Source organism: Monopterus albus, unplaced genomic scaffold, assembly GCF_001952655.1.
Source record: "Monopterus albus unplaced genomic scaffold, M_albus_1.0 scaffold18.1, whole genome shotgun sequence".
In the NCBI taxonomy this organism is placed as follows: Eukaryota; Metazoa; Chordata; class Actinopteri; order Synbranchiformes; family Synbranchidae; genus Monopterus; species Monopterus albus.
This window is the reverse complement of record NW_018127898.1, coordinates 3,153,904-3,172,219: the sequence shown is the minus strand read 5'-3', so window position 1 is coordinate 3,172,219 and position 18,316 is coordinate 3,153,904. Positions and strand designations below refer to the sequence as shown.

The 18,316-nt window shown below is 40.9% G+C and overlaps 1 protein-coding gene across 1 annotated transcript in view; it reads left to right on the top strand.

Moving 5' to 3' along the window:
* The first annotated feature begins 41 nt into the window (after positions 1-41).
* Positions 42-18,316, top strand: part of quob (quattro b) — a 27,455-nt gene continuing 9,180 nt past the window's right edge. The window contains exons 1-9 of the mRNA XM_020593006.1: positions 42-339; positions 10,705-10,902; positions 11,742-13,305; positions 14,249-14,452; positions 15,183-15,306; positions 16,137-16,230; positions 16,516-16,602; positions 16,726-16,842; positions 17,793-17,891. Of these exons, the coding sequence (XP_020448662.1) occupies positions 337-339; positions 10,705-10,902; positions 11,742-13,305; positions 14,249-14,452; positions 15,183-15,306; positions 16,137-16,230; positions 16,516-16,602; positions 16,726-16,842; positions 17,793-17,891 (2,490 nt within the window). The 5' untranslated portion in view covers positions 42-336. The remainder of the gene's footprint in view (positions 340-10,704; positions 10,903-11,741; positions 13,306-14,248; positions 14,453-15,182; positions 15,307-16,136; positions 16,231-16,515; positions 16,603-16,725; positions 16,843-17,792; positions 17,892-18,316) is intronic.

The window sequence follows — 18,316 nt, the reverse complement described above, 5'->3', positions numbered from 1 at the left end:
CCCTTCCTCCTTCCTTCTCTCTCACTCTGCAGACACTGATTAGCCAAGGAGTGAAGTGAAAGAGGAGGATCAACAGGCAGATTCACAGTTTGCTGCTTTCTACGCTACACACTCAGACCTATGGAAAATTTATGAAGAATGGAAATGACTTTAGTTACTTTTCAATCCAAACCAATCACTGTCACGTGGAGGTGCTCCAGCCAGCTTCTGTTGTTGATGCACTAAACATGCTGAGTGTCTCAATACAAGCACAGAGCCCAGGGAGGCTCTCTGGAGAGGATAATCAGGACCAAAAATGAAAACTTTCTGCCTGATAGAGGAGAAACTCCTGCAAAGATGGTAATGTAACATTAAGTTTTACTCATTGTTGACATTGCCTATTGTAACTTTCTGGCAGGAGAGTTAAAGTTGGCCTAGTAGCTGAAAGTGTCTGCTCTGGAGAAGTGACTGTTTTTTCTTTGTAGCTTTGCAAATTGTGTTGTAAGCTGTTTGCACACAAAACTAATCAAAAAGAATATATTTCATACTGTATGATATTGATAGACTTTTTTAAGGAAACCTTCTCTCTGTGGCATACAAAGGCAGCATAAAGCTCACGTCACTGTGCTCTTCAGCCCTTTTTGTTGCCCTGGGCACAGTTGGTCAGGCTGTTTCACATCAACAGCCCACAGCATCTCAAGCTTTAAGTGTGTGCATGCTGACAAAGAGCAAGTGAGAGAGAGAGAGAGAGAGGCACATTGTCTTTTGTTTTGCTTCTTTAAATCCTTTGGTGAAGACTCAGTTGATGCGGATAGCGCGCATTCTTCAGTGAGTGGGGACTGTTTGTGTATAAATTATTAGACTGCAAGTGCATAAGATGGATTTTTCAAGTTTGATGTTTGGCTCCTTAAAAAAAAAAAAAAAATTCAGACCACATGGTCTTACTGACTGGAGAAGACAGGGCTAATCCCAGTCACAACAGAAATTAATTACACTGAGCGAGCCCCGATCTGGGAACATGTTAGACTGTAACGACGGGCTTCGAGGATGATTTGGTTCCTTTAAACTTTGATTTATTACTGTAGTTGCTGCTGTTACAAACATTGTCAGCTAAATGCAGATAAAGATTTAGCATGCCTGGCACACATTCTTGATCAACTGAAATATACTTATTCCTCAATTCCCCACAGTGTTCAGCTTGCTATCTATTCAGTTTACCTTTCTTCTTTATATGGGAACCTAGTCAGACTCATATCTGTTCAGGCATGCCAGATAAATAATAGCTTTATAGAGGCCAGGAAGGAAGAAAGTTTAAAGAAGTCCAGGCTTGGCTGCTCACCATGGCCACCACTGTACTTTGTCCTCTATTCACATCCACTGCAGCACTTGTTTGACCCGTTTTTACAGCTTCAGTTGTTTGTTTTACTTATTGCATGACTGATGCTGCCCTCCAACTTATAGTCATGAGCCTGCAAAATCTAAAAAAATCATTAGACCGTACTGTGCATGACCAGGAATTTCTATCTTAGGTAAACACAATAAAACTACAAACCCCAGAGCCCTAGCTTGCGGGTGTTTATTGTATTTGCATTTAGTTACTGTGTGACAAGGACAACCAAGAGTCATTCATTCACTAGCAAGGTCAGACATGTACTTCAGGCCTTACAGCTGCAAGTTTTTTCATTTAATGTACAATTAAAAACACAGGGATCCTGTGCAGTGGAGATTGGTATCTGTTGCAGCATTTAAAGTTTATTCAAAGTTCCTGCAAATAATCAAAGCTGTGCGGGATTTATTGTTTTGTGCTCTACTTTTTCCAAAGCATGTTTGATCTTAGCAGGTCTTTCAGTGATCCACCCAAAACTGCCAAATGTTACTAGCAAAGCTTGTTTCTTACCTTATGGTGTTCTTAATTCATACAAAGGTATCAAGACTAGAGGGGTAATAAAAGGGAACTCCAGAGTTCAAAGGTGCAGAACACGTTTCTCATGTTTCCAAGTAAAAGGCTCCCAACTACAAACACTTTTCCAACAGATTTCAAATCACCATCAGAATTCAGTCATTTCTGCCAATTTGAAAAGTAACTTAAGGATGTGTACACTGAAGAACTTGGGCCAGTTTGTCACAATTGGTTTTATTTGTTCTTGGATGTTTGAATTGTTTTTTTTTTTTTTTTTAAAGACTAACCAGGAACGGGAGCTGCAAATGAGGTCTTAGCTAGATGCCCCACATGCACTGCATTGGTTCACTGAGTGAAACATGTTTAGTTGCATGTGTCCCTGTAAAATAAAATTAAACTGCTTTTAAACCTGCATTCATTGGTTTGGGGGCCCCTGGGGGCAATAGGCCAGAAACTCAGTATGAACACATCACCTTATAAACCTGATACAATGAATGGCTTTTGTTGTTTTACACAGCAACATTGATGCTCCCCTTTCTTCACTAGCATGTAGACTTTTATTTGTTAAACTTGTTTTGGCCAGGCACGTGGCCTAAAAAGAGTTAATTTTGACCTTTGTGTTAACTTGCCTACTGCATTTGGAAGAAAAGCAGTGAGACTGAACTAAAACTATATTCTTGGCTGTCAAACACTTTCACATACACATGGTCATTGAGCTTTTGTTACTGAGAAAAACTTGCTTGTAGCAACTTTAAGCCTCTAGATAACATCAGCACCTATCACAGATTGACACAGGCACAGAGACTACTCACTGGTTCTGTTATGCCTACTGGTTTAGAACCCAAAAATGCACACTAGGACCTGGCAGAAAACTTCAAAAGTCTTTTAACTGACAAGAGTACATAGAACAAAAGTGTAGCAGTGGTGCTGGGAGCGCTCAGGTGAGTCAGGCGGGCAGGACCTACCGAAGGCGATAGGCAGAAGCAGGCAGGGCTCTCTGGAGATGGTAGACAGAGACGGGCAGAGTGGAGCGGAGGCTGCACCAGGGAGTAGAGACAGAACCAAAGCCAGACTGTGGTGAGTAGTGCCGCAAGAGGGGAGTCGTTGCAGCCGAGGACCAGGTTGAGTCAAAGGTGGCAGGAGGAGCCGACAGCATAGAGGTAAGTAGATTGGGACTAGAGAGTCAACTGTGACTCTGGCAGTTCAGGACACACAGCAGGGTAGCTGAACAGGAGACATGGCCAGTATAGCTGGAGGCTCAGCAGGTAAGGTAAGGTAAAGGAGACAGGTGGGTTGCTGGCTGAACAGGAACACACAGCAGGCAGGAAACAAGGAATACAGGTGAGTAGCAGACACAGGACTGAAAGAGACTCACACAGCAGGCAGGAACAAAATGGTCTTAATGAGTTGTATCAGTTTAATCAATAATGTTAGAAACATCAATGGACCAACAAGAGACTAAGGGAAAGGAGGAGGTACGTATTTAGGGCCTGTACACTGGGAGATAATGAGGACAGGTGAAAACAATGAACGGTGAATGTGTACCGAGGTAAAGCTGAGGTGACACAGGACAGGAAGTCTAACAAAATAAAAGCTCTTAGAAGAGGAAGCAGTGCTAACCCCTGACAGGTTCATATTTTCAGCTTTTAAGGTCACTCAGAGGCACTCATCAGTTGTAGAACAATCAGTAAAAGAATGCACACATGTACCTGAATCTATTGACTATTTGAAACATTGTGGACAAACTGCGTGAGAGTATCCACTCACAGTGTATGTACTGCAGTGATCCCTAGAGGAGCAATTGCTGGACTTTGAAGTAGTGCTGTTGGTCCAAGGACTTATGCGATTGTTAACTACTCATTTAATAGTTAACCTTGCTGCAGCTATGCTGTCTGTTATAGTAATTACTCTTATAATACTAGGAAGTGTGTGGCTGAGAACTGGGCCAGGATAGCTGGGTACAGTTCACTATTACTGTGACTCCTGTGGAAATAAATGGGCTTCGGCCAGGGTTCATACGCGTGTGTTACATGTTGATGATAATAAAGCAGCTTTCGAAGGGATGTGTGGTGTATGGGACACAGAAATAGCTGTTAAAAGCCATGATAGCTGTCTCCAACTTCTTTTTCATACCTGTAAGATCGCCACAATATACTGACCTGGCTTTACAGGGTCACAGCTGGTCTCTCTCTCTTGTCAGCCTCCATGGGACAGTCTTCATTAGTTCCCTCTCCTGCCTGTTATAAATCATCACAGCTTCAAAATATTATTATCTGTGTCCCCTTTGGCAGAGAAGTAGTGCTTCCTGCCCATGGCTTTACTTGCTGTGATTTTGCCATACCCCTACAGAGGCAGACAAAATAAAATCTAAACAATAAACTGTAGTGATTTATTGAGAAAACATGAATGACAGCACACATCTGTTTTGTGGTGCTGTATGAGCTGAACTATTTCTAATTCACTTCGGTCAGCAAGTCAAGGCTCCGAGAGTTGTGTTTTCAGTGTGTTTATTATTCCTGTATCACAGAAGTGGGTCAAGCATGACTGAGGTTGTGCAGTGTATTTTCAAAACATGTGTTTGTGCAGCTAATGGGTCAGCTTTTAGTTTGTATTGTCTCTAAAAACTCAATTACTGCAAAATTGTTACTGCTGTTGTGGTCTCTGATGACTTTTGGGAGCATATGTTTCTGCTTGCTAAAAGAACAGCTCTACAACTTCATTCAAAGCTGTGGTGGAAGAGCAAGAGGCGGCACGGTGTGGCAAGGCAGCACTCACACTGCGTGCAAGATGAAACCTTTTAGTTTCATATTGAAAACTTATCAGTAAGTCATGTGCTAGTCTGAGTTATTCTCTGTCTAGTATTTTTCCAGATGGAGATTGTTTGTTTGGACTCAGGAATGAAGCAGATGTCAGTACAGATTCTATGCTGACAAATCACTTGTCTTATGGTTTAATGGACACTTTCCAAAGACCTTCCTTTACTTTAAAAGAGTTTTTCTTCCACCACTGAATTTGTGTTTTGAGCAAGCATCCCAGGTGTTTGATATTTTGCGGTATTTGTGCCTACCCCAAACCCCGCTTCACCTCCTTGCCGATCATCTGACTTCACCTCAGATATGGATGCAGCCACTGTTTCAGAACGCTGTTTTTTAAATATCCCATTTCATAACCATGTGATTGCCATGAAAAGCTGCTGTGAGTAAGCGTTTTTGATTTCAAAAGCGATGAGAGAGAAGATTGATGTCAGACTCAGATATACTTGGTTTATTGTCCTACACAGGCAAATATTTTTGGGATGACTATCTGCAGCCAAGTTGTTTTGAGACTATCCGGTTATTGCAAAATAGATGTTCATTGTTTAGTATTCAGAGCTCAGAGACCATTAATGAGTCACTTGTGAAACTTATTCTCAGCTTATGTATTGGAGAAACTACCCAGTTTTAAATTCTTGAATTTTGTCTGATTTGAGGAAAAACAGATCAAACCAGAACCCTGAAACACTATTTATGTGCTCTCTTCACTTCTTTACAAGCATAGTTTGAGATCTTCTGATTACAGAATTAATGAATGAATAATGGGAAGTCTGCCAGAATAAAGATCTGTTAGCAGGCACACTAAATGTTTAATGTTGGTAGAAGTGACTCTAGGAAATGATGTAGGAGTCTTGTTTCGTAGGGGGTCTTTTTATCATTATTATTAAAGGGATTTCAGGTGGTTTAGTTGAATGGAGTGCGGCTCTGCTGAGTTTAAGAGCGGATCACTCACAGACACATCACTGTTTCGCTGCCAACCAGGAAATACCAACTAATTAAGGAGAAAAAAGTGAAGAAGGATAGTAAATGAGAGATACTCGTTACATGTTTCAATTTATGATACAATGGTGCCTATTACTATGATCATGATTATAGTCGCTCCAAGACTCAACATCTTTTATGAAACCAGTAACAGTACAGCATATACTGCAGCCCATTTATCTGTGGTTTAAAGAAACCACAAATGCAGAGAAGGACCTGTATATGGATGTGACTTGCGTGAGATCTATGCCCATTCTTTTTCCCATGACAATATTTTGTGTGGCTGGGGGTCATGTCCCATCAGCTCTCTGCATCTTTACAGTGGTTGCCTTTCATTATGATTGAGTTGGTGATGCATCATCTGAGGCTCTTAGACACATCTGCACATCCATACATGCAGAATCCAGTCAGTGTTCAGGATTTACTTGCAGGTCTTTACTCAACTGTCACTTCTGCTTATGTTTTGGTTTTAGCTCAGAGGATTGTGTGAACGTTCGTTTCTTATGAGGATTTCAGGAAAAAATGTGATGACCAGTCAGAAACGGAGACATCAACAAATCCTTTCAGCATGTCACATAAAGAGCTCTGTCCATTTAGTTTAAGTTAATCTTCTTTGCAATGACATTCTGGTCAGCTTACCGTCACAGATCTTTTTACTCTTTGTGGCTAATGACACAGATACACTCTGTGCATTATATACTTTGACAGCTTGTTTATACTGTGGCTCAAATCTAGGTTTTTTGGCTGAAGCCCAAGGCAATATGCAGAGACCTGTAATTACCCGCTTTACACTCGGCACTGCAAAACCTGCTAGGAGGCATAAAGACATAGATTGAATGCCTGTCCACAGCAGCATGCTGGTTCAGGTTAAACAATGACCTTTGTTGAAGAGGGAAGCTCCTTTTAGAGTTAAATCACAGGCTGCACTGGACAATAGTGAGCAGAGAGGGAATCCCCTTGTCTTGAAAGTGTATAAGAGGCAGCGGAGGAATGTGGTCCTCAGCAGGACATCGATCAAACCTCTGGTCTCTGCAGACTAAGATAAAGATATAGGATTTTAGCTTGATTGAATGCTTCTCATGGCTGACCGCAGAGGTAAATACGCTGAAGAAAGAAGTTCGTGTGCTGTAGCAAATCTGTTTCTGTTGGCAAAAGGAAGCAAAAACTATATTGTACACAGTAAAAAAACAGTGTTATTGTAACGATCAGGGAAGCGATTGTGTCTAGGTACTCACATGGGACTGAACAATTTGCATTTTTATAGTGGGAGGAATGTGGTGTACTGCACTGCATACAAAACAACAGAGATTAAACTTTATTACCACAGCACAAGACCCACTAACATTTCAATGTTGATAAAAAACCTTTTCGTACAATGACACAATCACCAACATGTGGGAAAGGATGTCATATAGAAACATTTATATGTTGAGCTGGAGCATAGTTTTAGCATCTCAACTTTATTGCAGAAATTTTCATTTGGGTTTCATTCTTGACTTGAAGTGAAAATGTGTGAAAACACCAGGAAACTCCAGCATACACCTCAGAACCTCAGGTGTCCTCCTGGCCGTTACAAAGATAGATATGCGCTGGCATCATTTTTTTCATTTGCCCCCTCCAGTGAGTGTCCTGATTGTCCCTCTATTGCAGCTACTGTATAAACTGGGAGGGCTGTGATACTGAGAGGTGACAAACAAATATCCTGAAAAAACAAACATAACGAGAATGAATAATAATGCCTACAACATGTGTTCTAACAAGACAAATCAAAATCATGAGGAGTAGGGAAAACAAAATACCTGGAAGAGGTCTTTGTGTGTGTTTTTAATTTACCAGATGTAGAAGCTCCATATTTTCCAGTCAGGGTGTCACAGGTCCAACACTGCTTGCCGAGTTATGCAATCTAGCACACATTTCACCCAGTAGCAAAACGACTGTAACAGTAACTACCGTATTAAGGGCACAATTTAGCTTTGTCTAAAAGAATTCCTGTGGCACCTCTCACAGCTCAGGCCTGTTCACTAGGTTGTCTGGCAGTTTGTCAGATGTAATGAGGTACATATACACAAGAACACCAACAGGCAAACTCCTCATCCTCAATTCATTTGGCTGGCTAGCCTGTCTGAGCTTAACTATACTTACTAAAATCTCAAGAGGGTCTCACTCATACAAAAAGCATCAGCCAAGCCACCCACAGAGAGGAGTTCCAGTCAGGAAGAAACTGCTCATGTTTTTAACCACCTCTGTTTTGAGAAGAGTTCTATTATTATTGTCCTTTTAGCGCAGATTATTAACGAAAAGTGGCATAAATCTCAAATGATTAGGAAATAATGTTATGACAATAAGTCACAAATATTTAAAGCTACTCTACAAAATCTTTTTTTTTTAATTTCAGCAAGGTTGTGCGGAGGTGTGGCCATGTTTTGCACTTTAGAACATAACCACTAAACTATCAGAAAACAATGTTTTATTTTTGTGATTCACTTCTTTGTTTTGCTAATGCCATTTCCTGTCTTCATTCACTCTCTAGCTTGCTTGACCACAGATCTTTCTCTGTCTCTCTCTTAGTTGAGTAGATTTAGAGCACAGGCTGTGAGATTTGGACACAGAGATAAAAAGTACATCTTCCTGTTATGTCTTGGATCCTTTTGTTCCTACCAGTGAGACGTTGAATAGAATCAGATCGTTCACGAACCTAACATTAATAGCTGAGAAGTCCTCCATGGCTGGCTGTTCGAAATGATGACTCACACTTTGAAAAACGCTTCTTATAACATTTTCTAGGTGGCAGGCAAGGTTAATTTATGGACAATACTTTGACAACACAGTTTAGAAAAGTTGGAATATCAATAGAAGCGCTGTAGGAAGCTTAGCTGAAAGACACCATGTCCTGTCTCATTTCCATTTAATTTCTGAGAAAATGTGTCAAACATTTAAGGTTGAATTCATTAATATAAAGTAAGGCTACAGAAGCGTGGACAAGCTCTAAGAAATTAGTAAAATCTTCACTGAAATCAGTTTGTCTATGTATATTAGTGACAGCACAGACACCTAACCACACTGATCACTGAAACACAACTCAAACAGGACAACTGAATATGCCATCTCAGTACACTAACAGAGCTGTATTTTAATAGATATGACCTGAACTTTGAGAAATACAGTAAAACCCAACACCGAATGGCTTCAGTGGATCTAAAACAGCTGTGATACATTACCAGCCTCCCAGGTATTCATCTCTCCATTTCCTAATCTATTGTGACAGATGTGCATGATCAGAAAAATGACTGTATGTGGTCAGATATTGATGTTGAGTCACATCCAAGATCCCACATTAACATCTGCTGGTTAAAGATTTCACAGATTTCAGACACTTTGGACAAAACATGTATGTACAATAAAATAAAGCTTTAGCAGAATCCAAAGGCTGTATTGAAATATCCAGAGACTCATCAACAATTTTATTTCCTTTGTTCTCACTGTTTCATGCACAAGTTGCTCTCATAAGTATTAGCCAAACACTCAGCCCCAGTGCTAACCAGTGTGAAGTCTTTGAAACTGCTGCACTTGTGTTTACATTGGGGCGGCCTCTGGTCTTGGCCATCAAGCTAAATGAGGAAGGAGCTAAAAACAGCGTCCTTTGTGGGGCTGGGAGATTAACACAGCAGGGTACTGTGAACTGATGGAACAGTATGCCTGTTATGGTTAATGGCCAAGACCTGTACAGAGCCAGCTTCTTATTTTCAATTGTCAACTCAACATTGATATTTATTTTTTATTACAAAAAGACATTTATCTGACTATACTGTATGTAAATAAAAGAATAATTGTGCACTGCATTACATTTGTACTAAATCTGAAAAGCGTGATTTAGAAGAGGTACTGTACACCTTTATCCAAAACTGTGATGTCTATATTCAGTATATTTGAGGTCCTGTAGAGACTAACTTAGAAAAGTGAATAGACAAATTATATTGATGACATTTAGCAGTGCTAGCTTGGGAATGGGAATGATGATAAATCACTTAGGTATAGACAGTGAGATGACATTTTGTTGCAGTGAAATGTGACAGTAATGATGGCTTGCCATGTGCTAATTAGCTAAATGTTAGCGTGCTTGCACAGCTAGATGGTGAAAATTGTAAACATTAAACCTGCTATACATAGTCACTGTGGTATGTTAGCTGATCTGTTGATGTTAGCATCTAGCTGCCTAAAAACCGTTATTTCACAGAGCAACAAGCATGGTACAAAGTACATTCTATTTCGCTCATATTCATTTTCACAGTATTTGTGGTGCTCAGCACAGCTGTAGTTTTTCCATCGCAGGAATTCATCAGATTTGTACATGCAGTAAACACAAGCACCAAGTGTGACAGAAAAAAGGTGTCATTTCACAGTGTACGCTTGTCTCTTTATGGGAATTTGTGTTGAAACCATGTTTCTTTGCTTTCATCTTCATGTCAGTTTGAATAAGATCAGATGCTGACCTCCGGTCTGGTACGCCATCTCAAATGAAGCATGTCCTGGCAAGACATAAAACAAGCTGCATATAGTCATGCAGGACCGACTTAATCATCTCCAGATGAAATTAAAAGGCTTTTGCCTGAGCTCAAATATACCCCCTCATGATCCCCTAAATATGACAGTTTTAATTTACCTCAGGTCTTTGTTGAGTGGAAAGGACCGTTCCTTACGTTGAGGCAAATCTTTGGTTACAGGTTTCAGTATGTTTGCAATAACATTGCCCTGTGAGAATGCACTGATCCAAGAGTACACTCATGAGTGGACTTTTTGTTCATGAGTCTAAAACCAAGAAAAATCATCTCTGAGGGATTTCACACTAGCATAGCCATAATATTTTTGAGATTTCTGTGTAGTTTCCATTTATCTGGTCTGTTTTTAATGCTGTCTTGTTTGTGGTAGTTTAGAGATGGGTCCTGTAAAAATCTTAAGCCAGACTCTATGTGTGCATCTACCAACACTGCACACTCCTCATCTGACTAATGTACATCTCTTGCTGCCCTCCAGAACCCAGAATCTCTGGACTCGTCGATCCAGAGTGCCCTCTCGGCCCTCTTTCCACCTTTTGAGGTCACAGCACCAGTTGTCCTCAGCCAGCTGTTTCGTACTATAGAGGAACGTTACCATGGTGATGCATTGCAGTGTCTGCTGGACTTCCTCATCCCCTCCAAACACCTGCTGGAGAGTGTCCAACAGGCAGCATGTGTGAGTAGCAATACATTTAAATGCACACAACTGCTTTTAAGCACTTGTTTCTTGTTTCGCCTCACTACAACTACTCATTACAAACCAACGTTTGATATACCTGTATAAATATCAGTTCAGTTGAGACATGTTCACTAAATGTCAGGAGATTTATTGTAGGGGAGAGACATGGGGGGTAAACATACTGTTTGAGGTGGATTGCCAGAATTTGAGTGAAGAATCTCATCAAGTTTACATCAGCATCAAACTAATTCAGTGGCAAAAAAGAATACCTAATAGCTACATTGACATACTTTTAATGGTGCAAAAAATGTAAACACATTTAGGCAAAAGAACAAAAGGCTCTATCCCACAGCATATCTCACTAACTCCATGGCAGCATCATACTTCCTGTTTGCTGTATGGAATCTTCCAAGCCCCCAAATTATGTGAATTGTAATTCCAAAACTGCACTACAAACACTTTTTATTTTGTTTTTGGCATTAGAAAGGCCCTTATATTTCTGGAACACTGGTACTGTCATCTATTAATTCATATTCACAGTGATGATGTCATGATGAATTTATATGCTACAGCTTTGCTATGATTGCACAGTATACAGTATATATATATGAACACAAAAATGCAACTGAGATAACACAACTGTTTATATTTTATATCCATTAAATGTCCATGAAAAGTCAGAAGTGTTTGAAATTAGTGTAGTACTAAATTCAAATTAACAGTATAATTTGACAGTTTTCTGTAGATTATGAAAGAATTTACTGAAATGTTGAAGAAATTGTATAAAGCAGTGCAAATTCACACTGAATTACTCTAAAATAATACAAATTTTATAGGCTGGATACTCCGATGTGGTTTTCCGCTGTGAGGGCTGGCCTCTGTGTCTCCACGACAAAACTGTCATCCAATTAGCACCTGTGAACCCTTTGCTGCTGCGTCCTGGAGACTTCTATCTACAGGTGGAACCTTTCGGGGACCAAGCAGCGCGCATTGTCCTTAAAAGTCTTCTGGAAGAGGGCTGTAGAGAAGTGGAGGAGACCCCGGTGCCTGAGACTTCTTACCCGTGCATATTCACTGAAGACTGGCTGCAGGACATCAATGAAGGACGGCATGGAACTCCTCTGTCACGTTGTTTGCTTTGCACAGATCAAGGAGTAATCAAGTTGCCCTGGACCAAAATAGCCATCCCAGAATTTCTGGATAAGCCTAAGATCATCCCCACTTATCAGGAAGCTCCTCCTGAGCCAAAGCAAATCTCAGTTCCCTCCCATTTCATCTCCTCCACTCTACCAATGGATGCCATGATTCTTCATGCAAAAGACAAGATGACAGCATCTTTCAGAACAGTGGATAGTTCTTGCAAACTAGTCAAAGTGGAACATGAACGACGAACCCCCAAATCGTGTTCCAAACCTTTAATCAAACCTGTGGGTTGGGTTTCTCCTAATACTTGGGACAGCGGAAACTATCGGGGGATTGAGGGTGATTATGTAGACCTTGTGGATATTGCAAAAGAGAAGAAGCTTGTGGATAAACAGAGAGACAGTCATCCAAATCCACCCGGTTCAGCTTTGTTCAAACCTGTCAGACCACCACCACCTGTTCCACTTGGGAACAGTGTTCGCTGTGGACACACCCTTCAGTATGAAGAGGAGCCTTGTACTCCATGCAGCCAGAGAAAGCTGGGGCAGGAGGCCACTGATCAAGACTTGAAATGTAGGTACAGAGACTCTTACTTGGCGGCACTGAAAAACCCAGTTACTTTTGAGATGGGAAGTGTAGACCTCCTGACTGCCCTGGAGGAGGTCAGCCTTAGTGAAGAGGGAGGGTTAAGTTCCAAGGGTACATCTGAAGTTCAAACAAATGACCTGGGAAACAAGTGCAACCCCTCTAAAGAAGCTATGATACATCACGAGCTTTGCCAGTGCAAACAGTGCTGTGAACCAACACCGGAAAACTCTGTATCTCACCTTGAAGACCTCCCTACAAGTTCTGAATCAGAGAATGTTATGATGGAATCACCTGTGATTTTAAAATCAACCCCTGGTTTGAGCCTTAGTCAGAGGGTTCAGACAAAACTTATTTCCCACCAGTTAGGACAGAATGTTAGTTTGCATCCAGGATCAGATGTGTTCTTGGAAAACCATGATGGTGACAGGAAACCTCATCAGAAGTCAGAAGTTGTGAAACCATTAGGAAAACATAAACTTAAACTGAGGTCTCTGTCCACTGTGTCAGAGACACCAAAAGGGAGTCCGCTTCTCTATAAAGTCAACACCAGGAGCCACAGTGATATTTGCCCTGAAACAATCACCAGCATAATCCAGTGTAAGAAAGGTGAACTGCTGGATCAGGTGATTCCAAAGCTGGAAAAACTGGCTGGAAAGTCCCCCAAAAAAGGTAAGCAGGGTCAGCAAGTTAAGACTGACTTTCTTTTTTGATACAGTCCTTTATGCTCTGGAGATTTCTGTTTCTCCCCCAACGCCACACACAGTTTGTACATTATTACTGCACACAAAGCCATTTATTATGATTTGTTGCTCAGTGCTGGAAGGGGCCAATGAACTTTCATGCCAAGCAGACTGACTGAAACTCAATTGTGTCTTTGCATGCTTTACACTCCACTGAGGGTCACACTTTATGAAGACTCTTTAACCAACAGGATCAAGGGTCAGGTCTGAGTGTAATCTTCCTGCAAGGATTCTCCCACTGCTGTCTGAGTTCTTTGGCAGTATGGCTGCATTCACGTCATTCCCATTTCAGAGGGAGTTAACGGAAATAGCATGCTGCACCCCAGTGAAAGAGAAAAGAAAGACCAGTGCAGTCCTCTAATGTAGAGAGACAGCATAACACGCAAGAAGGAGGTCTCTTTGTCTGCTTCGCCTGCTGGCTCCCACCCTCATGCTCTCAGAGGAGCATGTTGAGATCTTGACTGGATGCATACTTGTCAGTGATTATTAAAGTAGCCAAGAGAGTGAGAGCACAGGCGAGGCTTTGTTGGCTCTAAGGAGAGGCCAATTAGGAAGTCTGAAATCAAAGTCAGGTTTAGAAGCCAGGGCACTGCAGAGTTACCATGTCCAATGTTTAAAATCTGTCTGTAAACAGCTGTGCAGCTGCATAAGATTCACATTTAAAGAGGGCTATTATGAGTTATGGCTGAATAAATAAATATATCCTTTGTATGAAAGGGCAGATGTCACTCAACCCTAAGGTAAACTGTGAAAATCAGTGCAGTCTGATGAATTAAACAAATAGCTGAAAAACAAACTATGCTCACTTTTTTGCTTCAAATATAGTATGTGCTTGATTTATTAAGTTCTTCTTTGTTTATGTTTACTGACAGACTCCCAGTCAAGCAGAAGTCAAACTCCCTCCGCTACAGATGGGTCAGACTGCGACCAACAAAACTTTGAGTTCAACCAGTCAATATGTCCACTAGTTCAGCTTTCTTCTGCAAGTTCTGATGCCCATCAGTCTCCACAAACAGAAGAAGCCAATTTCAAAAGCATCAGTGGTCTGCTTGAACTGGGCATCATTTGTTTACCAGGTATTTTGTACTAATGAGTCCGACACCAGCAATTCCATATTTAAGTATAATTGGTTATGGAGAAGTTCTTTTAACAAGATTTTTATTTTGCATAAAAGCATATGCATGTATGTATGTGCATTCACCCAAATAACCTCCAAGTCTATACAGACTAATGTATTCGTCAATGTCACTGTCACAGCACTTGGCACTAAAAACACAGATTTGACACAAGTGAGCCTCATAGATATACCAAATAATCTTAACAGCTCACTTGTGACCTGATCAACTCTCATGTGTCATTGCTTGTGCTAGTGCCTTAATAAGCTTTTCATATCTTTTCATCTGGGCGTCACAGCAGAATGGTAGTTGGTGCTGTCGCCTCGTAACAAGAAGGTTTTGGGTGCAAGCCCGGGCCGACCTGAGGCCTTTCTGCATGTTCTCCCTGTGTCTGCGTGGGTTCTCTCTGGGTACTCCAGCTTCCTCCCACAGTCCAAAGACATGCAGCTTGGGTTGATTGGAGCCTCTAAATTGCCTGTAGGAGTGAGTGTGTGTGGTTGTTTGTCTACATGTCAGCCCTGTGATAGACTGGTGACCTGTCCAGGGTGTACTCTGCCTCTTCCCCAATGTCAGCTGGGATTGGCTGGGATTGCAGAAATAAGTTGTATAGATAATAGATGGATGGAGCTTTTCATCTTTATGAAAAATAGTAATATTTTGCTAACTGCTTGTCTGCCTTGCTTATCCTCAGGCAGCAGGGATAGGACAGGCAGGGCAGTGGTGGAGGTCCACGGTGAAAGGAAGGAGTGGATGTCCCCTCTTGTATCAGCCCAGACTGTCTGTGAATTACTGCTCTACCTTCACTCCATACCAAGGTATTTGAAATAAGGCTTTATGTAATGCATTATTTTAAAAAAACCATGTAAGTAAGAGTCTGAGTGCCCATTATGAGGTGGTGAAAATTGTTACTGGATTACTGTGCAGCTAGCTCCCAATGTGGTGGTGTGTAGACTAATAAGAGGTTTGACCACAAGAGGGCTGCAGAGCACCATTTAATGTGTGCAGTATTTTTGTTGTCTCAACAAACTTTGAATATGATGCATACTCTTACATCCAGACTAAGTGATTCCTGGTGTCTTATCTCTTGAATTGTTACTATTTTGCTATTAGTAAAATTATACATTTTGTGCACAATTAAAACTTTATATATCACTGGTCCTCCTCATGTAGATCAGCTGACAGACCCTCTGCCAGAACTGTTTCAGTGCTCACCCTCAAAGATCTGTTAGAGAACACTTTAACTGTTATTTATGTACAGCACTGGGTTTAATGGCAACTTTGATGTTCAAAAAGCTATTTTATCATATAGTGTGGTCTTCCTGTGTGCACAGTAAAGAGCCCTACAACAACAGCCTCTAGCCAGGCTGGCTGCCAATAGTCTGGTATGCAGCGCCTTGCTAGAATTGGCAACCACGTAGTGCAGGCTCACACAACAGTAACCCAAGCAGAGGCTATTAAGAGGGGTGTGTGAAGGTGTCATAAATGTGGAACAGGATATGTGAAGAAGTGTGTGTGATTGTGAGGAAGACAAGGAAAAATAAGAAGATAAATACATATTTTAGGAGTGAAATAAGTAAAGCCTAAAAGCTACCATACATATATTGGCCACTGTGATTTCACCCAGACATTGTTCAATGTTTTGTAGGAAAGATGTTCGGGAGCTGGGAATGACTTTAATAATCAATGCCAAGAAGAAGCCTCCTCCACTTCACCTCTACAAAGCTCTGCTGATGGCTCAGGTTAAAACAACAAACCTGCATACACATGCCAGAGTGAACATGCTAAACCATAGCATCCATCCAAAAATGAAAACAAAGACACCATTTCATCAGATGCAGACATATGTCAAAGTATATGCCTGGACCAGTTCCTTGTGGTTTTAATAAACAAATTAAATGTGCTGAATATTCTTGATAATAGAGCATGGTATAATACATCTAATGTTTTTGTGACAGTCTGTTTTCTCATATCTATAGAGTTTTCCCAATTTTTTTGTCTTAAACTTTTTTGAATACCTGCTACAGGAGCAAGCTCTTCACGCTGTGCACAGTATTGTGATGCTGATGGCTAAAGACACTTGTCCACGACCTGAAAAACAGCCAGGGCTGCAGGTCAGAAATAAAAACCATTTCAAATGTTTCATGTCTTTCTTCAGGCTTTTTCATTTTAGTCAGATCTGATGCTAAAGACAGCTACTATTTTCCTTCCTTCCTAACCAAGCCTTTGTCTTTAAGATGGACATGGTGACTTCTATGAAAGCCCTAAACAAGACAGTGGAAGTCTCCCAGCTGACACCTGACCTGGGCGGTACCTTTATTTACAGCCATAAAGATTGGCTGCAGTTCTATGAGGTACTGAAGCTTTACTATGTGTCTACAGAACTGCTGTGGTATCATGTCTCAAAATCACTTAGATAAACAGTGGAGTTTCCTGTAGATTCAGAGGAGGCTGCTATTTAGCCACAGCTCTGGGGATGACTTGTTAGCCACACACCCACATCCAAACATTCATTATCTCTGTTGTTGTTTAATGCCACATTTAGCTGTGGCCTTTCAGTAGAGGGAGATTATGGTCACAGAGCAAAAGTTCTTAGGTTTTTGATTATTTATCATAGTAAAAAATTACCATTAATAGGGAGGCTGATATTTTATACTAGTCGTACAACACTGATCAGTACAAATCTTGACTGGCTAAGGTCAGTCATTTGCTCTGCCACATTTAACTAGTATACTTTTTTAACCTCTGCCAGAAGCTGGTAGAGTGTTATGCAGTTGGAACCAAATCCCAACAGCTTCTTTAATAATTGCCTGGCCAATCTGTCTCAAGGTACACACTTGTTCCAACCAAGCCTAACACACTGCCAAACCTACAACAATTTACATACAATATGCATTGAATTGGGTATTAATCTGCAGGTTAGGGGCAAACGGCTAAGGCTTGTCACATAGAAACGTGGCCATCCCTCTTGTCCTGAGGACTGGCTTTACCCAGTAGCTGTGCCACCTGTAGAACAGGCTGGCTAAGATCAACAACAGGTTTTCAATAATATAGCATGTCAAAATAGTGGTCAGTTGCCAGAAACCGTTATAACATTGTTCAGTATTTCCAAGGGCAGTCTCCTGCATTTTGTTCTGAAGTCCAGCTAATGAACATGCCTCAGTACGTCTGTACTGTATGTGCATGGCCTGTAGTACTCTCTGTAGGCAGCAGGTGGCAGACATGTAGTGGCTCTGCTACAAAAATCCCCTGTTTTCAATACAGTGCATGTTTGTTGGCCTCTACTAAACTAAATTCATTTTAGAGATTGGCTTCTTTCCTGACTGACCTGCGAGGGGCCGACAGCTTGTTGCAGAAGACCATCAAGAAAGTAGATGGCAGCAAAAATATTGACACTGCTAAGGTAAAATGATTTGATTTGATTTGATTTATTTATTCTTTCAAACATGTAACAACAGTCAGTATGTAATCACACATAATTCCAGACATATCCACAAAAATATTTTCAAATTGCTTATACCTAGTACATGCTTGAACGGAGTAGGAAGAAGTTAGACTTATCTAGTCCTACCCCCTAACATCAGCTTATTATCATTGGTTTGCAAGCAGCATTACTACATGGATACATATTCTACATCCACACTCCCATCTGATTAATCATTAAGCCTGTTCTTGCCCATATCTTGATTGACACATACCTTTATATCTGTGTTTAAACTCATCAATTTTCTTACTGTTTTTTATGTCCATACTTAAATTATTCCATAGTTTTACTCCACTTATCGAAATACAGAATCTTTATTTGGTGGTGCGTATAGCATGAATTTT